At 34.7% G+C, this 25,114-nt stretch overlaps 4 protein-coding genes across 4 annotated transcripts; 3 read left to right on the plus strand and 1 right to left on the minus strand.

Moving 5' to 3' along the window:
- Positions 1 to 1,833: 1,833 nt before the first annotated feature.
- LOC132313152 (uncharacterized) lies at positions 1,834 to 4,574 on the minus strand. Its single transcript, XM_059811830.1, has one exon. It carries the CDS (start codon positions 3,652 to 3,654, stop codon positions 2,173 to 2,175), a length of 1,482 nt encoding a protein of 493 aa, XP_059667813.1. The 5' UTR covers positions 3,655 to 4,574; the 3' UTR covers positions 1,834 to 2,172.
- Positions 4,575 to 7,497: 2,923 nt separating this feature from the next.
- LOC132314674 (RING-H2 finger protein ATL51-like) lies at positions 7,498 to 7,995 on the plus strand. Its single transcript, XM_059813506.1, has one exon. The coding sequence runs from the start codon at positions 7,498 to 7,500 to the stop codon at positions 7,993 to 7,995; it is 498 nt and encodes a 165-aa protein (XP_059669489.1).
- A 765-nt stretch (positions 7,996 to 8,760) lies between these two features.
- On the plus strand, positions 8,761 to 14,838 carry LOC132313153 (beta-glucuronosyltransferase GlcAT14C). Its single transcript, XM_059811831.1, has 4 exons — positions 8,761 to 9,706; positions 12,331 to 12,406; positions 12,535 to 12,650; positions 14,145 to 14,838. The coding sequence occupies exons 1-4, from the start codon at positions 9,142 to 9,144 to the stop codon at positions 14,657 to 14,659; spliced, it is 1,272 nt and encodes a 423-aa protein (XP_059667814.1). The 5' UTR covers positions 8,761 to 9,141; the 3' UTR covers positions 14,660 to 14,838.
- Positions 14,839 to 17,112: 2,274 nt separating this feature from the next.
- On the plus strand, positions 17,113 to 18,924 carry LOC132313154 (dof zinc finger protein DOF2.4-like). Its single transcript, XM_059811832.1, has 2 exons — positions 17,113 to 17,391; positions 17,608 to 18,924. Exons 1-2 carry the CDS (start codon positions 17,341 to 17,343, stop codon positions 18,517 to 18,519), a joined length of 963 nt encoding a protein of 320 aa, XP_059667815.1. The 5' UTR covers positions 17,113 to 17,340; the 3' UTR covers positions 18,520 to 18,924.
- Positions 18,925 to 25,114: the final 6,190 nt, after the last annotated feature.

The following is a 25,114-nucleotide window of genomic DNA, read 5'->3' on the forward strand; positions in this document are numbered from 1 at the left end:
TTCCCATCAGGCATCAATACATCTTTCAAGCTATGTATCCATCCACAAGCCTTTCTACAGAGGATAAAAGGTTATACACAAAGACCGATTGTTTTTCATTTCGAACCCAGTCAAAATAGAGCTACTCTCGACCTCCTGGCTGTTTCCCTTTTTAAGGGGGTAAATAATCAAATCTTTACTCTTAACTTCTAGGCTTCACACCAGTGGTTGTCTCAAACTCAGCAAACTAAGTGGCAAGTAACAAAATGTGAAAGAAGTCATCTTTGACAGAGTATAGTATGAGGTTCAAAGTAACTTCGAATCCCTCAACTCACTCTGGGGAAGGGGAGATTATACCAGCTGAGTTAATGAACTAATGGTCATTTTGACATATGATTTGCCTCTTGGATTAATACAAACTTCTTTGGCACCCAAAAGTTCATTTGTATGTTCTTTGCTCAGTTTCTCTTAATGAGAATCTTGCTTGTACCAGACATTTACATTTTGTTAATGCTAATGTCCTCCCACCCCTAACCCCACAAACTGTGAGGTAACCACAAGGCCAAATCTCAAATGAAGGGCTAAAAAGAAAGAAAACTATGGGTCAAGAGTCATAGGTAGAGTGAGGATTATGGAATATAAGAGTCTGTACATTCAACATCACTAATGATTTAGTAGACATCAACACCCCCACCATTAACAAAAGCCTCAATAATTGAACCACAATCCACCTCAACTAAGACTAGTGGTTACCCAACCTTCACCACTCGTGAGTTACATGGTGAACCACATCATATGCAGAAAAGAAACTACCAAAATGATTCAAAAAAAAAAAAAAATTTAAAAAGAAGAAGAAGAAGAAATTTGGTTTTTGTTGTTCCAGACTATGATATATATCGCTAATAGAGTGCCAACCTTGACCATCTACCACTAGGGTTTCTATCACCACATCCACCTGCAATTTTATGCAAAAGGTAATACACTTTTGAGTCACTTCTCCATTTCAACTCATCAAATGCTTGGAAATCTTCTCATTCAAAGTAATAACATCCAAATCTCAACAACTCATCCCCCTACCAAAAGAACCCTCAATGTTCCACAGTGTCACACCATCATTGGTTGTAATGATGTGGACATGTGGTCCGTTGCAAACTAGATAAGCACTAGAAAAAAATTAATTGGTTCCTCAAATAAAAGAACAAGATCATATCCAGACATGACTTATCTTGTTTAGGAACACATCAACCTTGTCACCTGCTCTCTATTCTTTTCCTAAAACCATGTGGCGGAAAACAAAAGCTGCTCCTAGCCTTCCTGAGAAGTAGCTTTCTCTTATCTCTACTCAAGTGAAGGATGTAATAATATTCCTAGAAATTATCTTTCCCACATTACTCACCTATGACCAAGTCCAGGTGCACTTATAATCAGTTTACATGGATTATAGATAGGTGGAGTTGGAAGAACATCTTCACTAATCAAATGAAAACATTGTCACACCAGAGCATTACATATGGCATTTGTGTGTGTGTGTGTGTTTGTTTGTGGTGCGTGTGCGTGGATGAGGGCAGTTCCAAGAGACAGATTCAAGTTTTGGGAATTAGTTCAAGTAAAAAACCAGTGTGGAAGAACAGCGCAAATGGTTGGGGCAAAACATGAAATTAGTTTAAAGATATTCTGAAAAGAAATTCAAGAAAAAAAGAAACAAAGTGAGAAAATGGGAAGTTATAATTTTTTTTGTTATGGTTGGGAGTACTGTGTCTGGACAGGCTGAAACCTGCAAGGCAGACATGATTTCAATAATGCAAGAAGATTGTGTATAGTGGGTGCTCATAATCCACAAGGTCAAACATGATGTCAACAAACACAAAACTTACTCCCTAGTGTATATAATAAGAATAACTAATCAAGAAAGTTCTCTTCCTCAGAAGAGTGCAGACGATAAAATTATATAACACGGGCTTTGCTTGAATGAGTGATGCAAATACAAGTTCAAATATCAGAAGAGAGTACAATAAAAAGCTAGCCAGATGCATGGGGAAAAAAACCATAGCAATTAGTGAGCTAAAACTGAGAATGAGAAATGTAAGACAGCCTATTTTGTTCCATAAAATACACAGTATTAAACAAAGTTAGCAAGCAATGAAGCACCACCTAGTGGAACCACCCTTACATTCCTCAAAGAGTATTCTGTTCTCAGGTCAACATAAGATCATTGCCCCCAAGGTGAGGGCGAAGGCAAACACGAACCTCATGTTCTTCTGGCCCCACACGGAGTTTCGGCACCATGATCTCAAGGACAGTTCCAGGTCCATCATAATATGCTTCTATATTAGCATCTTCCGGAATTCGAGTTGAAAGCGGGATCTCTCTAACAAATTCCCCTGGAGGACAGTGCTCTGAAGATAGATCTGAAAGCTTGAAAGTCCTGTCATGTCTCTTGATGAATGGCATTCGAGATGTGCTCAAACAAGATATCTTGATAATCCCATGAGTAATAGTGTTCCGCCAAGAAACTTTCACCCTCTGAAGATCCACAAAGGGCAAGCTGACGACGATCAAATAGCCTTCTTCATCTTCATAAATTGTTTTTGCAGCTGTAACAGGCCCATAAGCACTCCTCATTACCCCACTAAAGTCATTTAACCAATGTGGCTCATTTGGGTGAATTTCCAAATCTGGAACACGATCAGGAGGATTAACGGTCAAATAACATTCATCATCGTTCCCGTGTGGGAAAAAGTCCTTCCTCCTCTTGCTAGAAACAGGTGATAGGTCCATCGAGTCACCATTGTTGATATTAGATGGCTGAGTGGACAAATTCAGCCCAGATCCATTGAGCAGTTTCTTGGAGTGGGAATTCGGATTGCTGTCTATTGGCACTGCTGGTGGCCTCTCAAGCTCAAAATCGGTGTTTGGGAGATTTCTCCATGAACTAAAATCACTAGCTTCAATGGGGATTGAGAAGTTCAAATCCCTTCCAGTGAGTTCCAACCACCTTCGCCGATCATCTTCATCAAGACACATGAGATTGGGTGATGGAACAAGTTCGATTCCATGAACACACTGGGGATTCGAGAGGCCCCTATAGTGCTTTCGTTGCATCCTGTGAGATCGAACAAAACCCTTATCAACACTATACGGAAAGGGACGCTCTCCTTGACGAGAATGCCCATTCATATAACTTCTTAGCTGCATCTTACCCAGTGCATTCTCAGGTCTTTCCTTGAAAACCCACATGTACATGTTCTCCATATCATGCTGAACCATGAAAACATCAAGCTGAAGGTCAGATTTATCAAAACCAGAAATTCCATTACTATCCCGTATAATCTTTGTCTTCGATTTTTCATTCAAAACAGGCTTGAAGTAGAAACTAAAGAAAAACCAGGCACCCCAGATGCTATCAACCCTTTTCGCGCATTTCCGACCAACTTTGGGCACATTGAGAAAACTCTCTGTCTCGTACATTTGGGGACCAAGCCCAACGTCAAGAATATCACATGGGTCCGAATTCCATGTCTGTGGAGGCGGACTACGCTCCGCTGACAGGGGCAAATTTATATCAGGCGGTCGAGTAAGAACAATTTGGCGGTTCATCTCGAGGTCCAGTTCATCGTGCGACGATGAGGCACTTGAATCCATGGACAAGAGGGTAGATGGGTGATGATTCTCCATTGAAAATGGCAAGAAAAGAATCTCTAATTTCAAAGCACCTTCCCCTTGGCCTTAGGGTCAATTTGGCAAGGTGGGATTGGAATTTTCATCCCCAAAAAAAATTTCAACAGAACAACCACCTCATGAACACCACCACCATTACATCAATCTCCAACACAACACCCCATCTCTATCAAAGACCTAGATTTCCCAATCACAAAACTATTTTCCCACAACACTACCTTTTGGTAAATATTCCCCTACAACTCACACAATTAGACAGGCAAAAAAGTACAGAATTTTGAAAACCCTAGTTTAAGAAAGAAAATTCAACAATTGGATTGGCTATGAAAAGAACAAAATGGGACTTGATTCATAAACGCCTAACTAATAGAAAAAAGTTTCAAAAAAAAAAGAAAAAAGAAAAAAGAAAAGGATTTTTAGAGAGAATATTAAGAACAGAGCATGATACACTAAAAGAGCATAACTCCTAATCCCTGTGTGTGTATATATATGTTTATATCCCAACCCATCAATCTTCTAATCCTAACTCAAGAATTATATAAAAATTGAATCCAACCCATCAAATCCATGTTGTAGTAGTAGTTTTCTAAGTTCTAACACAGAGGAACAGAAAATCTTGTATCTATAGATAACGAAATATATTACCAATCGATGAAGCCAAGGCCCAAAAAAAGAACCAAATCTGAGGGGATCTTTGAGGAATACCTTTTGGGATAAGCTTCGACTACCAGGAATCCACAGAGACCGCCACTTCGTGAAGAATCGATGGTCTTGACTATCCTCATCTTTAACACCATTCACGACTGTCGCTCACTATCTTCTCAGTAGTTTCTGTGAAAGGAGACATATAGAGAGAGAAAGTGAGTGATGTAGAGAGAGAAACACACGCGATTTTGTGTTCGGTTTAAGTAACCGTATTGTATTTAGAGTTGATTACTGAGCTAAATAAAAAGCCTGTACTCTAACACGGTCATCGCCGTTTCTAACGGTGACGGTGGGGTGCACTTGTGGGCTTTTCTGCTTTTTGTGGTCAATGGTCCTGGAAATACTGTATTTGTATTCAAGGTCGTTTATTATTTTAATAATTGTCACATGAATCGATAATAAAAAATAAAAACAAAATTTTATTACAAACTCATTTATTGATAATCAAATTTAATTTTGATAATAATACATCTAATGAAAAAATAATATTCATTCAAGTTTATATAAGATTATACACGTGTGACTTGAATTTTAAATAATGAGCAAACATGTTAGAATAATGATAAGTCAAAACTCTCAATTTATTTATAACATCAAAGCATGTCTCAACATTATTAATATATATATATATATATATATATATATATGGAAGTGTGTTTAGATATTGAAAGGGGTGACGACTCAATATAACATATGATTAAACTTTTGAAATGATTCTGTAATTAATTGAGTATCAAATTATGCACACGGATTCTATGTTATAGTGGTGCTGTAATTTGTCAGTACATTAAATTTGTTTTTCAGCAAATATTTTTCCAACACATTAATTTTAATTTTTAACACATTAAATATAATTGAAATAGATAGATTATATTTAATGTATTAAAAATAAATTTAATTGTATTGAAAAACCCTACATGGTGTTGTAAAAAAGATGAGATTTGGGCTCATCAAACCATTAGTTGGGCATTGTTTGTATGTTTTCACTTTTGTAATCAAGGAAAAGTGGGAGGAGTTAATTTCAGTGAAATAACAAATTAAAGTGACATTTGTTTTGTTTTTTTAAGTAATAAAATAAAATAAAATATCTAAATGGAATTAAGGAATGCCTCTCATTTTCTTTCTCTGATGATTACCTAGTAGTTTCTTGATTCAGATTCGTACACGGACCGTGTAGAAGTGGGGCCCACATGGCCGGCTAATTGGACCTATATGGGACTTTTTGACTAGTTTTGTTTGGATGAGAAAATGGATCCATTGTAGATTTACACATGGGCTGAACTCGGGCCACATCACCTTGACCCAACTCAATTTGGATTGGTCAACCCAATGGTTGCTGTTGCGCATTGGGCCCCTTTTCAGATTTTATGGCCTGAATTAGCAAAATGAAACATTTGATGTCTAATTAATGTGACATGGAAATGGTTTTATGTTATATAGAATATATATTTATGGAGACTTGAACCTCAAATTTTCCTTTGAAAAGGAGGTGAAAGTATTCAATACATATATATAGATGTGATCTAACATTTTAAATTATATATTTCATTTTTGTGAAAAAACTGTGATGATTTAACTTCAAGAAAAACTTATCTTGAACTCGATAATAGATTGCAAGTGACTCCATATGACAACATTTTATTATATATAGAGATATCCATTCAAATTGATATTATTATATATACGTACATCACTGACTTATAAATGTATTATAAAAGGATTTTTTGTCGCCCAATTAAGCAAACTATTATTTTGTGGAACAAAACAATTGAATGTTTGATTTTAAGGCTTATTTAATCTAGAATATTATTTACATTATTCATTATATGTAATTTAATTATTTTTATATGTACGTTTTGCACACTTGCTCCCCGTAATGGGACAAAATACCAACCATTAGACTAAAAATTATACAAAAAAGACTACTGCTAAATTTTACTTTTTCCTTTTAAAGATAAATAAGTCTTATAAAGTTTCAATATGACAATATATTTTACTCTTGCAACTTTTTTTTAACTTAAATTTTAAATATTTTAATCTTCCATGTATCCCATTTTTAAGTTAGAACTAAAATTTTATAAATATAATTCTTTTTCCCGAAATCTAACTTTTTTTTTTTTCCTTAAAAAAAAAAACAACAACTACGTACTACTTTATTTAGCTATTCAAACATATATGTTTAATATTTTTTTTGCAATTGGAATTTTAAATTTTGTTAATTTTACTAATTTTAAGTGTTAAATAATTACTCTATTTTTAAAAAATATATGAAAATTATTCATATGTTTTTCAATAAAAATAACATTACTATTTTAAAGAATAAATTCTAACTTTTTGAGAACATAAAAATTGAGTATAAATACTTAATAAATTGAAAACATATATATACAAATTAAGTACAAAGAATAAAATTGGAGGTTTGAGAGATTTAAAACTAATATGAAAAGATGAATAAAAAAGTAGGAGTTAATGGTCTCGTTAAAATTGTTAAGATTTCTTGGTCCTCAATGAAAAAGCAAAACTTATTTTATTGTTATTGTTAAATTTTTCAAAATTACATGCCCCAAACATATGTATATATTATATATATGTGTGTGACTCTGTGAGACACATATTAATCATGCTTAGCATTCTCATGTGTAAAATGGCCATTTGGATTTTCATGAAAACCGTACCATTTAATGTCGTGCCGCCGCAAATGTTCAGCCTAATATATAGCAGTTTGAAGGCAACTTTCAATTTTTCAGTAAAACCATATCAGTGTTAATTTGACTCCAAACTTCTGTTTATATACATTGATTATTATATTTCATGTAACTAAAAACGTATGATCCACGTTAAATCAATAAAGACAAAGCCAAGCAGATATTATATATTATTTATATATAGAATTATGAGGAGCTTCTGTCACGTATCTTTTTTTTTGCGTGTGTATACGGTATACACACATTATAAGTTAATATGTATGGAAATAGAATAAAGAGATTTTTGTGTCACATCTTTGTATTTGTGTATATATACATATAAATAGGCTAACACCCCAAATACAAAGAATTGTCACCCCACCTTGCAATCAACGGGGACAATATAATATATAACTTGTTCACACACCCAAAGCCCCAGATTCTCTCTCTCATGGAAGACGATGATCATCACCGGGGACCCGAAATTAGCCCCCTATTTATCGGCCTCGTCGGGATTCTCGCCGGTGCCATCATAGTCGCAACACTACATTGCGTCACTATGAGTTGGTGCAGACTAAGACAATCATCAAATTCAACAAACCAACCCCAAATTGCTAGAATTAATCGTCGAGTAGAGGCTCCTAGTAGCAGTACTAGCACAAACAGTTCATCAACTGTGAACCTAATCACAGTGTATAGATATAGCAAAGAGTGTAGAGAGAGCAGCACATGTGCGGTGTGCTTGAGTGAGTTCACGGAAGGCGAGGAGGTGCGCGTGCTGCCAGAATGCGCCCACCAATTTCATGCGCTGTGTGTTGAAATGTGGCTCTTTTCGCACCCAAGTTGCCCGCTTTGTCGGGCTAAGACTACGGCTCTGCAGCAGCATGTGGTGGTGTCCTTGCCGGATCCACCACCGGAGCTTTCGAGGATGCCAGATTTTGGTGGTTGATGGTATTGTTGTGTCTCTTGAGTGTTAAGTTTCTTAGTGGTTTGATGAGTGTTCTGTTTGTTTTTTAGCTTAGAAGCTAGTGAATTGTTGGGCCATGTACCCTTTTACCAAAACAATAGAATGTCGAGTCAGGTACCAAACAGAGATCATTATTTAACGTCATGCACCATATGTTTAGCTCCAATCCGGATCTGTCCGGTGGAGGGGGCATCCGGTGGTGGGAGCACCCTTCATTGCTGTATTCTTTATCACTAGTGCAACACGCTGTAACAAATTCGTGACAAAATACAACATCATGTTAATATAATATAATTATTATATAAATAATGTAAAGTTATTACGGGAGTATTATGAATTGTTATATTGAAGGACAAAATGACTTGAGACAAGAAACAAGTTAAATAAAACAAAAACAAACACGGAAATGATTTTTGAATTTCATTTTAACCCTTATCCGATCTTTTGGTATGTCTACATCTGTTACAATTAAATGACCCTTGATTTGAGTGGTGTAACATTCACCTTTTTAACGAGTAAGGTTGATACCTCAAATTTTAGTGAGACAAAATTAGTTTATGCTTTACTAACTTACAAAAAAACAAGGAAAAAATAATTTCAATTAACTTATGCGGGTCGCATATGATTTTCAGGTTCAGATGTGGAAATTACCTTCTTGCCCTTTTACACCTTGAGGACTCAAGGTTGTCGGTGACTACAAAAAACCCTTCGATCTGGTTCATTATTGTCGGTGATTGGAGAGGATAGATAGTCCTCGCCTATTTCAGAAATTAGAGGGTCCATCAGTCATTTGCTAAAAAATTGGGGGAGATAACTGGAAAACAAACATTTATACACTCCCAATTTCCCTCTAAACCCAAATCTCTTTTCAAAACAAACCTGTAAAAAGAATAGCTTCAAGTTCAAGTTAAGCTACTAATTTGAGCTAAAAGCGTAGAACCAACCAACCCCACCAAATCTAGCGAAAAACCCCTAAAAAATTTCAATGTCCCCCCAAATTTCCAATCTCTCTCTCCTCTCCCATCCCAACTGATCTTCCATTTTCTGTAACAATAATCATCTGATCTGATAAATTTTCTTAGGGTTTTAGATTAATCCACTCGTTCTGATCCAAAACCCTAACTCACAATGAAACGAACCCACATTTTGGTTTGTTTCGATCGAAAATGGCTAATGCCTTTGATTTTAGCTTCCACACTCTGTATCGTACTTCTTCTCACAGTAACCCTAGGCCAATACAAATTATCATCCGAACCTAATTCGAGTTCTTCTTCTTCAATTCATTCGAGATCAACAGGTTCGGCATCGAATTCCGGTACCGGAAGTGATCGGTTGGGTCTGCCGGAGTTGCCGAGGTTCGCGTACTTGTTATCGGGGACGAAGGGAGATGGACCGCGTTTGCAGCGACTGCTTCAGGCGGTGTATCACCCGAGGAACTACTACTTGTTGCATCTTGATCTTGAAGCATTGGACGTTGAGAGACTTGAGCTTGCTAAGTTTGTGAAATCGGAGGCGGTCACTAGGGATTTCAAGAATGTAATGGTGGTTGGTAAGGCAGATCTGGTGACGTATAAGGGGCCGACGATGACTGCAAGTACGCTTCATGCGATCGCAATATTGTTGAAGCAGGCGAAGGAGTGGGATTGGTTTATAAATCTCAGTGCTTCGGATTATCCCCTTGTGCCGCAAGATGGTTAGTTCTTTTTTAAATGTGTTTGATATGATTTGGACTTGCTATTGAATGGAGATCTAGTCATAAACAGCATTTATATGATTTGTACTTGCTTCTGTGATATGTTCATTCAATATGTTATTCTGCATTTTGTTCTATTTATATTAGAAAATGTGAGCTTTTGTGGTCTGATTTTTACAGTCTGCCGATGTGGGGAATACTGCGGTAGGAATTGGGGAATACTGTTGTAGGAGTTGGGAATTTGTGTATTTGAAGTCTGGTGAGATAGTGGATTGTGATAAAAGCCAATTTGGCTAAACATTGTTGAATTTAGCTGGAAGGATCGGTAACTAGGTGACTTTATTATTAGTTTTCACTTGGATATGCTACAAACACGCGAGATAGGTTGAACTAATACGGTTCATGGAAGAGGGATTTTCAACGGAGGCCATGGTAATTACCTAAAAAGGGAAACCACTCAAAGAAGTGGCGGAAAATGGGCTCTAGTAGTTGGCAGGAAAGAATACCAACACATAGTGCTGGGAGGAAGCAACAGTGTATCGCGATATCAATGTAGTTGCCGTAGATGTTCTTTGCCCATATCCATTTATTAATTGGTCAACAGATGAAGCAAAATATGCTCAATGAGCAGGTAAGCAAGATAGTGCACATAGTGCTTGGGGTGGGTGGGTTTTTTTTTTTTTTTTGGGGAGGGGGGGCGGGGGGCAGTTAGGGAGAAAAAGAGGGGGGGGGGGGGGGGGTTCATGATGTTGTTGTAGTTGCAGTAGATATTCGTTGCTAATTTACATTTTTTAATTGGTCATGACTCGTGAAACAAAATATTCTAGATTAGTTTACTTATCTAAAAAAATATTGTAGTTTGCCAGGGGTGTAAAATTATCTGAGAGGGGGTGGCATTGAACAACAATATTATTATTATTATTATTATTTCAAACTAACATAAAAAACTATTTAATATTAATTAATATTTTGTTGAGTAAAATTCAGCTTGAGTGCAAAATTTAGCTGCAACTTGATTAGATTTAAATGCAACTTGATTGCAAAATTCTGAACTATAAAAAGCAGATAAATGAATTTCATTATTATCAAAGTTATCATATATAAGCGCAAATATATATAGAGATAATATTTGAGAGCCGAAATGAAGGTAAAGACTATGAAAACCGTGGTTCTTGGTAGAATTTGTCAATGTTCACAACTTTGTGTGAGAGAGGACACAATGGATGAGGGCGAGAGCAAGAAAACGAGAGGTTAGAGAAAGTTTATTAGGGCCCCAAAAATCCAGTGTGGCTAGGTATATATAGAGTAGTTTTGTCATAATCCAGCGGGGACATTTTTAGGATTTTAACAAAACTATAGGTACGAATATAAAAAAAAATAATTCTGTGGGGGTGGACGCCCCCCACTTGGCACACTGTAGGTTTGTACCTAGGGGAAGAGGCAGTGGATCATGATATTGTTGTAGTTGTCGCAAAAAATTCCTCGCTAATATCCATTTCTTTATTAATTACTAGACAGAATCTTGTGAAATAGTTTAAAAAAAATTACCATGACGAATAGGGGCTATAAGTTGAAGATGGTTCTACTAATCTCAGTATCTTCTTTTCCTTTTTATAACCAAATACTACGACTTTTGCTATTATTGTTTTATTTTGTGTGTGTGTGTGTGTGTTTTTGGGTGGGGGTTTAATCGACTCAATTTAATAAGGCTAGCTAATTTATTCCGTTTAACCATTCACGACTTCCAAATTTTAATGTATACCCCCTTATCTGATATTGGGAGGTCCGGAATGTTATTTTTCTTATACCATAGAGATGTGACTCATCATGGGCGGAGTCCCATGGGCCAGTGAATATTTCTGTAGTTGCTATGTGGATTATCTAGGACAATTAGAACTGAGGCTGTTTGCCAAGAGCATGAAAGGAACTATTTTGTTATCTTGTTTGAGGAAAGGAAGTCAACATATTTTTTCTTTTGTCACTTCTAAGTTTTAATGCATATTGTCTTAGTTTGATAATGTTATAGGCCAGACTGTTATTTTCCTGTTACATGCAGAGATATGACTCACCTGGCTGGAGTCCCACAGAGAAATGAGATTACATGTTGATGGTTGCTTTATGGATCATCTAGGGTAAATAGGAACCGGGTCTGTTTGCAGAGAGCGTTATGAGAACCATTTTGTTTTTTTATCTTGTCTTGCCTGGCAGAAAATGATCGTTTTTCTACCGTGAACGTTCTTGCCGTCCTTTTTTTTTTTTTTTTTTGCTTTCACCGAAGGAATGCACATCTAAGAAATTCTCTTATATTATCCTTGCAACACCGAGCTGTTGTATACTTTTTCTAGCTTTTATCTTCTTTGAAAATGGAAATCAGGTTTTTCCTGATTGGTAGGATCCTATACCAAATTACATTTGAAGAATTCCCTTGTAGCATGTCTTTCTATTTGTGATCTCTTTGGAATTTTGAACCCCTTTCTCTAATTATTTCTTTTTAAAGAAGCAAATGATTGAGGCTTCTGGCATTTTTATGTTTTATGTTTACTATATTACAATATTAAATATTTACAGTGGGTATCATATTGGCTTGATTGATCTTTCTGTATATATTGTTCATTTTGTTACAGATCTTCTGCACATATTCTCGTACTTGCCTAGGGATCTGAACTTTCTTGAGCACACAAGCAATATGGGTTGGAAAGAGTAAGCATGTATTTCATGCATTTGAACTTGTCTTCACAGAGTAGCATATGTGTTTTTTTTTCAGTTTCTTTATTTCCTCAGTAGAGGTAACATCATTATTGTTTATTTTTCTCACTGTACGCTTGCAGGTTTCAAAGAGCTAGGCCTATCATCATTGATCCAGGCTTGTACCATTCTAAGAAATCTGGTGTATTTTGGGCCAAAGAGAAGAGATCTGTGCCTGCTTCTTTCAAGTTATTTGTTGGTATTGCCTTAACTTTTGCTTTATATCATCAATGTATATAGTTATTTGTTGTTCTTCTTCTTTTCCTCTTTTTATTTTTTTTTATTTTTTTATTTTTTTTTATTTTATTTTATTTAAATTTATTATTTTGGTAATTGAAGCATCCCTTTATCTGTGTTTATTTTCTCACCCTAGTATGAAAAATGCTGGAAAAAGATTCATTCATATGGATTTATATGTTAATGGATACCAAAGAGATTATTTTGTGAACTTTTTTTAATTTTTAATGTATATAAATATATATATCCGAAAGTTCAAGCACAGGCACACACACACCCACAATATTGCCCCTAGCAGGGCTCGAACTCTCAACCTTCCATTTAGGGAGGAGAGATAATACCATCTGGGCTAATTGCCCATTGGTCGATTTTGTGAACTTCCTACTTGTACTTTTGCAGTATCAGATTGCTAATATGTTGACCAAAATGAAGAAAAACAACTTTCTTTTTATATTGCTTGTTTATTATATTATACGAGTGATTCTCAACCAAAATATTCGATTCATTCTTGTAAGAATCATCCAGTAGCACAGAAGACCCTGTTTTACAAAATCTTTTATCTCATATGATGTATAAGTTGATTTGGATAGCAGCAGTAGTTTATATCTGCAGGAATATTATATCCATTTCCAATATCTGATTTCTTCACATCTTATTTTCCTTCGCCTCCTTTACCGAGCCTTGAACCCTTGATGTTGGGGTTGTGAAATAATCCAACAGGAGATGATTTCTTCACATGTTAGGGATTGAAAGAATAGGTTTAGCATATATAAAATATGTTCAGTGGCACATTTGGTTTCAACTTTGCTTACTAATGCATTTTCATATCCATAGTTGTTTGCAGCTGTGACATTATGCTGTTTAAAATGTTGTATCATAATGTAGAGACATGTTGAGAGGGTTCTGATAACTCTTAAAGTTATAACTAATTAACCATAGCTTTTTAAAGAGATCTTAATAAACAAAAGCACAAGAAGAAAATTAAAAAAAAAGGGGGAAAAGAAAAAGAAACCAATGCATGATGATTGCATTATGCAAGTCATGCAACTTTTTTCCATGATTATTCTTTTAATTATGATATTTACTCAGTCCCCTTTGCATTTTAAAAGACTCACAATACAATTCTCATGCGATGGCATTACCTAATGAAATGTGATCATACTTCATGGGCTGTTAACTTTTCATAACATAATTCATATTCCGTAGCATAGTTTACAATTGCTACAACCTTTAATAAGTTTAACACAGTGCATAGTGTTTATGGTGCTCTAGACTCTTGATTCCTCGGAGTTTGTCTTTGATTTAGAGCATAGAAATGCAAACTGAAGATAATTGAGAATTGTGTTATTTCATTGACTCCAATAATGCAATGAAACGGTTCCTTCTTAACTGTTAATGCATTGGATTTATTTCCAGTATGTGGTTCCCATCTTAAAGTCCAAATTTTTATCTCCAGGATCTGAATGGGTGGTGCTGACAAGATCATTTCTTGAATTCTGTGTTTGGGGATGGGATAATCTCCCACGCACTCTCCTCATGTACTACACAAACTTCATGTCATCTCCCGAGGGCTATTTTCACACTGTCGTCTGCAATCACAAAGACTACCAAAACACAACAGTAAACCATGACTTGCATTATATAAAATGGGATAATCCTCCAAAGCAGCATCCAATTACTTTAACCTTGGAGTATTTTGATGACATGGTCGAGGTTGGTGCCCCTTTTGCCCGTAAGTTTGCCAAGGATGATCCAGTTCTTGACAAAATCGATGAGGAACTCCTAAGGAAGCCATCTGGCCAATTTACGCCTGGTGGATGGTGTGTGGGAAATTCTGCTCTAGGTAAAGATCCTTGTATAGTTTTTGGGAATCCAGTTGCAGTTAAACCCTCTGCAAGTTCAAAAAGGCTTGAGAAACTTTTAGCGAAACTCCTTGATTCTGAAAATTTCAGGTCTAAACAGTGTAAATAATGTTGTAAGGCTTCATTTTACCCCCGCAAATATTTTGCACTCTGTTGATAAGTAGATTATTAGTCTGTGTACTATCATGTGAATATTATTCAGTGACGGATTGAGCTGTGTAAAGGCTACATGGTTCTGTGAAGATTGAACTGCAACAATGTGGTCACAAAGCATTTCATCGCCCTGAATCACGATGATATCAAGATATGATTTTTGAGTTGGTTATGAACAAGTAACTGAAAAGGAGCGATATCTTGCAAGCTTGTGCTCCATTGTTCAAGCACACCTTGTTTGGGTTGAGGGAATTGGAAAAAGGAAAAGAAAAAAAGGAGTGTCTCTCTTTGAGTAGTGTTTTTGGCTATTCCTCCTAAAAGGGGAGAGTTGGAAGGAATTTGGAAGGAAAGGAGAAGAGAGTAAAATTACATTTTTGTCACTGTTCTTAAAGTACGTGAATTCCTTTGATTCTTGATCTTGTAGTTTGTTTCATTGCCAGGTTAATACCTCAGTTGGATTGAGGAAATTGGAGAAAACAAAAAAACATGGGATTGGGAAGGAAAATGAGTGATGGATAGCCTAACCTAAGGATTTGGAAGGAAAGAAGAGAGTTACCAACAGGCTTGTGGCTTAACGGTACAAATATTGAATTTTTAGTTATCTGTTATAGAAAATTTCTTACTGAAAAAATAAAACAATATATTCTTTTCAATCCACTATCATTTTTTAAACATGATAATAAGCAACTAACATGAAAAGAAGAAGTTAACACCATAGTTTTTTTCTCTTTCATAACTAATGCCATATTTTCTTTTATTTTCTCTTCTAATAAACCAAAATGAGAAAAAATAACAAATTTTATGGAATCATCTTAGGCTTAGGTTGTTTGTTTGTAGTTTTGGCTCCGTTCGTGAGCTTGAAAAGCATATTATCTGTAATTTTTATTATATTTTTATTAGTTTTTCTGTGAATAAGTATAAAATTGTTCAAAATTATAGAAAAATATATTGAGTTATTAAGTGATCGTGATCGTGACTGCACTACACGTGGTTACAAAGTGAAATTTGGATTCTCTGCAATATAGCAGATCTATTGCAACGGAAGGCCAAATCATTACACTTGTGAGTAGTAAATTGTACTATATTATACTGAACTCTGAATTCTCTTACTTATAATAGGTACAAGTATTTGGGAGGTTATACAAGTGGTTGAAAGAGAAATGTCTCTAAATTCAAAACAAGAGGGTACACTCCAAATTATAAAAAAAAATGTGTTTTCTCTGTGGTTTCAGATTTGAAGTTAATGGAGAATATCAAGGTACGTTCTTTAACGAAACATGGTGTGTGAATATAAGCAGTATGTTAGCTTTCCTGTCTGAATATAAATAAACAAAGTTACAACTTTTGAGGCCATGCCAAATAATTTATTGACAGAGATAACTAATTACAATTATTATTATTCCTTAAAATTATAAACTAAAAAGAACCCAAATCTTTCATGGCTTTTAAAAATTACCTTTGACGCATCTGTAGAATTCGATGGTGCAACTATTTTATTTCTTTAAGGACTTTTAAGAAAAAACGTGATCCGTGAAAGATCAATGGAGTGAATGTGAGTGACATCACGCGCTTTGAGGGACGCGTGGGACCAGCAATCTCTATATATATTCCCATGCAAAATACAGAGTATTATAAAAGAGAAAGTGGGAGTGGGTCCGAGTAGGAACAGACAACAGAGGGGGTAAAAGGTTCATTCGGTCGGGACACCTCTTGGACTCTTTTGCCCCATCAAACCACCATGTCCATCTCACCTTTGTCTTGTAACAAATTCCATTATTATATATATATATATATATATATATATATCTGTGTGTGTACGTGTGTGTATATAAATTTACATATATTATAAGTTATAACAGTTCAAGTGAACATTTTTTTTTGTATATAAAATGTACATAAATGATATCTTACTCATTAATAAACAAAACAAATTCATCCACATAAATCATATTAACTATTGTTATGTTTTTATGATAATTACCTTTCTTACACATAAATCATATTCACTGTGTTTTGTGTGAAATTTTCTTTTTTGCTAATTTGTGCGTAAGAGATCTTTGCTGAATATATATATATATCCAAAGTTGTAAAATTACAGTTTAACTTGTTTGCTTAATGCCCATGTAAACCAAATTATTTGGTGGGAAGTACTCTCTATCTTAATCACAACCACAGTCAGTCAATCACTAGGTACTTGCCTTTTCATGCAAGAGGTGAGCCACTACTAGTCTCTCTCTCAATCACAAACACAATCACTAACTAGCTACTTTATTCATGCAAGAGAAGAACCACTAATCTCTTTTCTTCATAGCAATGCACTACATGAATCTATATATATATATATATATATATATACAGTCTACAGCATCAATGAGATAGAAGCTTAAAGGCGAAGAAACATCACACTCCCGAAACCCTAAAAAAGCAATAAAAAACAAAACCAGACAGAGTGAAAACAAACAAGGACCTAATAGGGAGTCTTATAAATAACATAAAGCCCCCTCCTTTATTTTACCTTCTTAATTCTCTCTCTCCTCTCTCTCTCTCTCTCTTGTGCAAACCCTTTTGTTGATGTGATTCTCCACTACATCTTCAAAAACCCACCAACCTTTACAAAAGAGAGAAAGATTAAGAACCATGGTTTTTTCCTCCATCCCAGCTTATCTTGATCAATCCAACTGGCCACAGGTAGGGTTTTTTCAACCATATATGTTAATTTGTTTCCATGGCAGCTTCTTTAAATTGCCAATAAAGCAATTTTCAAAAGATAAATATTCCTATCCTTTTTCTTCATCTCTTTTTCTTTATTTTGAACCTCTTTGCTCTATATCTCTTCTAGCTAATTGAATATACCAGATATCTCATTTTTTGCTTTTCTCTTTTATTTTATTTTTATTCTTACAGCAACAAAATCATCAAGCTGGAAGTAGCAACACAAATCCTCAGTTTCCACCGCCGCCGCCGTTTCCACAGCCACATGGGGCAGGTGGCGCAGGCTCGATCAGGCCGGGTTCCATGGCGGATCGAGCACGGATGGCCAACATACCCTTGCCTGAGGCAGCCCTAAAATGCCCTAGATGCGAATCGACTAACACAAAGTTTTGCTACTTCAACAACTACAGCCTCTCGCAGCCTCGGCACTTTTGCAAGACCTGCAGGAGGTACTGGACTAGAGGAGGTGCTCTGAGAAACGTCCCGGTGGGAGGTGGCTGCCGGAGGAACAAAAGAAGCAAAGGGAGTAGCTCGAAATCTCCGGTCAGCAGCGATCGCCAGACCTTAAGTGCTTCAACAAGTGCAATTTCTTCCAGTAGTAGTGGAAACCCTAATCTAATAGGCCTCTCGCCGCAGTTTCCGCCACTACGTTTCATGGCTCCTTTGCAGCATCAGCTCAGTGACTATGGTGGAGGAGATATTGGATTAAATTACAGTGGAATTTCGGGACCAGTGGTGGCACCAAGTGACATGAATTTCCAGTTTGGAGGCAGTTCATCATTTGGTGGTGGTTCCTATTTATCACAGATCCCTTTGTTGGGTGGGTTGGAGAGGCCATCATCTGGGCTATTGTACCCATTTCAAGGTGGTCTTGAGGCTTCAGGCTATGGTGATGAAGCTAGTCAGGTCGGGCCGAGAACGTCGGCTTCGGGGCTAGTATCTCAGTTGGCTTCAGTGAAGATGGAGGATAATAATCAAGATCAGTTGAATTTGTCAAGGCAGTTCTTGGGCATCCCAGCTGGAAATGATCAGTATTGGGGTACTAGTGCTGCATGGACAGATCTTTCTGGGTTTAACTCTTCTTCCACTAGTAATCCCTTATGATTGATTTCGATCTCTCTCTCTCACTCTCTTTCTCTTGAGATCGATCTCTATAGTTTAGTGGTGATTAAGCTTAATTAGTCCCCTTTTTTTTGCTAGTAATTAAAGCCTCAAGAGTGAAGATACTCATTCCCATAATTATTTGAAAGTTCTAAATGATCGAGTTGGCCAAGAAGGAGAATATGGAGAATTTACAGGATGGACTGAAGATTTTCACTCTCTAAGACAGACTGAAAACCCTAGAAATGGTAGGTTTTTATTTTATTTTATCCTTTTCCCTATATATTTTCTTTTTAATTTGGTTTGGTTTTTCTTGTGTAATGTCCGAGCTTGTTTACTAAATGGAGTGTACGAGTTCTTGTAGTTCTATATTGGACATGAAGGTCTAAATTTCATAGTTTGTCAAAAGCATTGGGTTTGATTGTTTTCTATTGAATTTTATGCTAACAAAAACTCAATTATTAGCTTCAATTAATTCTTCAATGGAAGCAATTGTCACATTGTGGTGGGATGCAAAACCAATCAGGTCTACCTAGTTGAACTGGCCAGCAAATGATGAAACCGAAAATCTTAATAAAAATACATGGAGTTGTTATTTTTGAGGACTCTCAACAAAAACCATGGGATATTTTAGTTTGAATCAGCTTTCAATTCTTTGTATTTATCAACCACCTTTCAATTCTGTAAGAAATTCCCAAGTCCCTCCTCTTTCTTTTCTAGATTTTCATGCTATTTCTGAAATTGATCGAGAATTATACTATTTTAATTAATCTAGCTTAATGATGGCCAACTACTAAGATCTACTGCTTGGAATGCAAAGCTAATTAAAGGTCACCTTATTAATTTTGGTATTAGTTGCTCTATTGAGACTTGAAATTTGGCTTCTAAAGCTCAATAGTAAATTTGTTAGTGTCTCCTAAAATTGAGTTTTTTTTTTTTTGGATTTACCCATGTAACTATATATGTTACTATATAATTGGTAAAAGTTCTACAAATTGATGTCAAGTAAAGGTTGATGAATGTGTATACAAGAGCTGATTTCCATGTATATACCTCTTGGAATAGAACTGCTAGGTAGTTAATTAGGTTCTTTAGCTGATTTTTCTATTTTCTGATCTTACACATTATCTGTAAGTCTTGCTCTTGGAATTAGCCTCATTTTCAAAAAAATTTTTTTTGAAAGGTTTAGCCTCATTTTCATTCTCTCCCCAATTTTAATGGGAAAAATCTTTTTTTTTTTTTTTTTTTTTTTTTTTTTCTCGGCAAATAAAATAAACAAATAAAAATCTTGGTGACTCTTTCTCTAGTTAATAGCTTTAAATTTAGCAGTTTAGAGGTGCCAGATTTGATGTTAATTTCATCTTTAGCTTGTAGTTCAAATATTCACTCTGTCCTATTCCCGAAACTAATCAGAAGATCCACCTAGTGGGTAGTTACTAGGTACTTTCATGTCTCCGAGAAGAAAATATGTTGCTCGTATCTTTAATCATTATTGCTTGACAAAGAGAGACTGAGATTTTCGATGCCTGATTATGTAATAATTATTGTATATATATAATATATATGAGTGTGTAAATCTCATGTTTGGTGAGACTTTTTTTTAAGTTAAAATGTTAGGCGAGACTTGAGAGATAGTAAACGCTGGTAGGGTAAGTGAAACTAGGTAGGGGTAGCAATTCGTTTACTTAGGTCTAACCATGTCGTGTCGATGGAAGAATATTTTATTAAATATATCAATTCGAATATGACCCGTTTAATAATCGTATCAAGAACTCTTAGTAATAATCTTACCTATTTATTAAACGGTGATACGTAAAACCCGTTTAATGACTTACTTATCAAATAAAAATATGTTTATGAATCATATAGTTAAACGAATTCTACGAAATGAATCCCTCAACTTAAATATGATACAATTAATTAAATAAATTAATTATGTCAAACCAACCTATAACCCAGGCTCATTTAAGATTGGTCCAAATTTACTTAACTCGCATGGGGTTGGCCTGTTAAACTTTGCCCTAACTTAGAGCTGCACAAAACGCCAATATGGCACTCAGTTCCAAACAAGACAATACCATACCGCCTTGGAAACTAAAAATTCCCAAGTTTTCTGAAAATTCACAAAACAAAGAGTCAAAGATCAACAAGTCCAGTCTAAGAATACATTTTTGGTTTGTTGTCAAGTGCAGACAATTCTTTACTATTATTATATATTCATCCTTTTGACACGCTTAGAAATGCAATTGCATTGAAGGAATTCAAAGGAAAAGAAGACCGAAGAAGTGATATTGACTTTATTCGTGTTTGGTTTAAAATAAGAAGGGTTGGTGAAAAACTTCTAGTACAATAGTAGATTCTTTGTCCTTTAAATAATGGGAAAAATTTGAAAAAAAAAATTGATGTAGAGTTTGTGATTAATTACATCTTTTGCTAACTCTTTGTTCCTTTACGAGTGAAGTGACTTTCGATCTATTTTACCTTGTCATTGACTAAATTAAAATATTATTTTTATTTTAATATTTTTTTTTACTTAATCAAAAGACATCTAATCTAATGATATAATCTCTCTATCTTTTAGAAGAATGAGAGGTATTTAAGCTCGTATTAATAAAAAAAAATGTGTTTAAGTAAGTTTCTTGTTAATGTTAAAAAAATATATATTTTCACAAAAAATAAAAGGACAATTTTGCCCATGGCTAACAAGTGGCAATCAATTAATTTAAAATTACAGGACTATGTATCTTATCTATTACCAATTTACCATTCACCCACCTTCTACTCTGGAAGTTGTACTTTTGCCTCTATCTATTATCAATTGCTTTTCTTTTTTATTTTTACACATCTTGACAAGACACACACGGACTAAAACGTTTGATAAGTACCATTAGACTAGAACGCTTGATATTTAATTTTTCTTTCTATTCTTAACCACTGAAAAATAAAAGAGATTAAGACTTGGGAGAACATACATTGATCTTAATTTTTGTCCCACTTAAAATCCGGTGTATTTTGATGTTAGAAAAAAGAAAAAAAAAAACAGAAAAAAGTGTAACTATGTACTCAATAGTCCAACAAATAAGTCTAAAACGACTAAATATCAAGTCCCACATCATTTAAGAAGTTTTTTTTTTTTTTTTTTTTTTTTTTTGGTTAATAGGTAAGCTTTAAAAAATAAAAATGAGAAATTGTTTTACTCTATATATATATAATTGTTAGATATTCCGAAAAAAAAAAAAAAAAAAAAAAAAAAAAGAAGGTTGCCGATAGTTATATGTAGGACGGGTAGGTAGTGAAGGCAAGTGTGTAAGTCTATCAAAGGAACCGTAGATAAACATTTTATTTTTATTTTTTTGGTGTTAAAGAATAATGTTACTATATATATAATCCAATAATTGTGGTTGATGATGATGAAAGAAGAAAGGAATCTTATAGGTGTGCGGATTCGCTTTTGCAACAACCAAGACTGCTTACTAAGAAGGAATAAAGCAACTCAATAGCCACTAAATGAACCCTCCAAAAAGCTCTCTTTCTCTCTCTCTATATATATAGATAGATATATATGACTATATGTACATGTATATATCCCATACGTGTTCAGATTATTATCTGAATCTTGGTCGGTTGGTCCTCTTCATTTATTGAGTAATCAGTGGGCTGTTTATTGACTGTACTGATCCGTCCCGAAATTGACGATAATTATACACACACACACATATATAGGGAAGTCAAGAAGAGTAGTACACGAAGAGGAAAGAAGTCGAAGGATGGCTCCGAAATCCAAGCAAAATCTACTATCTTCCTTCTTCACTATACATGTTGGTGACCACTTTCGGTATGAGTGTGATATTCTCTCTCTAGAATAGAGATCTCTCTCTATCTGTCTGTACAGCAGCAGCTTTCGCTTTTTCTAACGTCCTTCTCTTCTATATATGCCCATGTATAGGAATAGATACTCTTTTTTGTGTGTGTGTGTGTGTGTATGACATACCCGTAATTACAGGTGGAGAAAGAGAGACTGAGATTCCAAGATGTTCTGAATACACTCATCCTCACGTTCTCCCAAATGAGATCAATCATAGACATGCTTTAGATTCCCATTCCCTATCAATTCGCTAGACCTTATAAAACCATAAATCATTTATATATAAAAGCTTCTTCCCTTAATGGCAAAAGAGAATTCAATAGATCTATCGGTTTGGCTTTAAGTTTCCTTATCTAGGAGCTAGCTAGGACTATGTGTTTTACTTTTGGAGTCACACAAATATATATATATATATATATATATATATATATATATATATATATTATATGTATATGTATATAGTAGCTGGTACAAGACTTCCTTCTCAAATGGGAGATCTGAGTGTTCAAGCCTTTAGTTTGAGTGAAGTAACAGATTAATTTAAAAGAATTCTTATATGTATGTTTTATTTTTTATACTAATTAAACTTCACTAATATATGGTGCCACTTGATTGGATAATTTGAATTGATTCATCTGTATCTTGATGTCCTTATGATAATATTAACAATACTTGCCTCCATATAACAGTAAATGACGTGTTAATTTTAAATTTTATATACGAGTGACAATGTTAAATTTTAAATTTTATATATCATCTCGGAAAAATTTATCATACCCATTCTGTCCTTCTTCATTTTATTCATAACGACTTAAATATCTTTTCTACTACAATGACACACGAATGTGTAATGTTATGCACCAGTGTATAATTTTACACAATGTTGCATTTGTCTATCACTTATTGTGTATAACAAGTGTATGTGTTTACTTTAACTTGAAAAAAAAAAGAATGTAATACAATTTTTTCTGCTACATGCGTTTCAAAAAACTTATGTGTTGGTGCTAAATTTTATAAAGAAAATTATGCACCAGAGTAAATGGTTTTGATCATTTTACATCAAAGTACAAATGTCAAAATATAAAGAGAAATTATGCTATCACTGTTTTTATTTTATTTTTAAACTTATTTTTGCAAAAAGAAGAAAAATACTTTTTGACTCCATACTACGTAGTTATATTATTATTATTATTATTGTTTTTGTGTTCGATAAGAATACGTTTAATCAGTGAAAAATGTAGCATTTATTGATTGAGAACTTTCTCTTGTGGTGAGTGTTGTTGACTGGAAGGCATTGAAAACGGCAGCCAATGGGAATAGACATTTTTGAAAGATGAGAGAAGCATCCAATGGATATTACCTTTTCATTGTTTAAAGAGCCACGGAAATTGGAATTGACCAATACCTTTCAAAGACGAGCTATTTGAAGCCTACGTGGCATTCTACCTATCTGATGTGTGGACCCAAAGACCAAAGATCTATACTGTGCATTAACTTATGTTGAATGTAAATTCATCGCTTAAAAATGACTAAGCACAGTCGTAATCGCACAACAACAATCTTAGAATTTATAAATTTTACGGTCGAATTTACAAAATCCAGGAGCAACTATTGAGTAGTTGCGACAGCCACGACAGTGGCAACTGCACAAATTTATGAATTTTATTATCGGATTAAGATTCAAATGTTGATGTTGTATAATTGCGATAGTCGCAGACTGCACACCGTACAAATTTAATAATAATGTATAGATGTACATAAAGTTTAGTAATTGAACAAATTAAGAACATCTAACACCATCCATACGAGGAACAAAGAGGTATTTACACATATGTATTGCACTAAGCAATACCCTTGTCGACATAGACAATTATATCAAAATAGTCACAAAGTTTTGAGTGTCTTTTAAGATGCAAGAAAATTAAGCACCTAATCGCTCGAGTCTCTTGTTTATATATATATTTACTAAAAGATAGTGGGTGTTTGGGTTTTCCATTAAAACTTGTACTAAGCTTAAGCTTTTTGAAGTGGACTGTCTTCTTCTTCATGCAAAACAATTTTGGCTTGATTCTGTTTGCCTTTTAATTATATTTGTCAAGTCGCTGCATGGGTTAATGGAACAACAATATTTAAGACAAAATCTTATGTTGCCCTCCCTTTTTCACGTACGCACACAGAGTATTGCATATACCGTATATTGTCAGAACCCGAAAGAATACAATATCTCCAGAGCACTTGATATATGGTATTCTCTTACTAAAAATTCCTCTTTTTGAAAAAAACACGTTACAGGAGGAATATTGATCTCTCGTAAATTCTTTCTTTTTCTATTATCTTTCATTGAGAGGAATATCACGTGTTAAAATATTTTTAAAATATTATATATTTTGTGGACAGATACAATCCAAGAATTTTTGCTTGGGGCTAATAAGAATATTAAAAAAAAAAAAAAAATAGTGTAAAAATAAAATATAAATTGTAATCAATCATGGGTGGTAGATTTGGTATTGAACTCCAGCTCCCCCATTGCTCGATCACAAGGTGTTAATTTGTGCATGGAATGGATGCTTGCGTGAGGAAGCACTTGGTTTGATTTGGTTATTAATTCCTATTTTTTATATATATTTGCTCTTTTACGTCCATTAGAGATAACTTAATGAGTGTGTGTATTGTTTGACCATTAACGAACATGAACTTAAAGACGAAGGCAGTAACACATTAAGTATTATTTTT

Source organism: Cornus florida, unplaced genomic scaffold (genome assembly GCF_030987335.1).
Source record: "Cornus florida cultivar Cherokee Brave unplaced genomic scaffold, ASM3098733v1 CherokeeBrave_3.0.0_Hap2_Chr06, whole genome shotgun sequence".
Lineage (NCBI taxonomy): Eukaryota > Viridiplantae > Streptophyta > Magnoliopsida > Cornales > Cornaceae > Cornus > Cornus florida.

Bases quoted from the DNA above. Each gene is read 5' to 3' on its own strand.
- LOC132313152 (XM_059811830.1), bottom strand. From the start codon at position 3,654: ATGGAGAATCATCACCCATCTACCCTCTTGTCCATGGATTCAAGTGCC.
- LOC132314674 (XM_059813506.1), top strand. From the start codon at position 7,498: ATGGAAGACGATGATCATCACCGGGGACCCGAAATTAGCCCCCTATTT.
- LOC132313153 (XM_059811831.1), top strand. From the start codon at position 9,142: ATGAAACGAACCCACATTTTGGTTTGTTTCGATCGAAAATGGCTAATG. The intron at 9,707-12,330 runs GTTAGTTCTTTT...ATTTTGTTACAG, and splicing joins TCCCCTTGTGCCGCAAGATG to ATCTTCTGCACATATTCTCG. The intron at 12,407-12,534 runs GTAAGCATGTAT...GTACGCTTGCAG, and splicing joins AGCAATATGGGTTGGAAAGA to GTTTCAAAGAGCTAGGCCTA.
- LOC132313154 (XM_059811832.1), top strand. From the start codon at position 17,341: ATGGTTTTTTCCTCCATCCCAGCTTATCTTGATCAATCCAACTGGCCA. The intron at 17,392-17,607 runs GTAGGGTTTTTT...TTATTCTTACAG, and splicing joins ATCAATCCAACTGGCCACAG to CAACAAAATCATCAAGCTGG.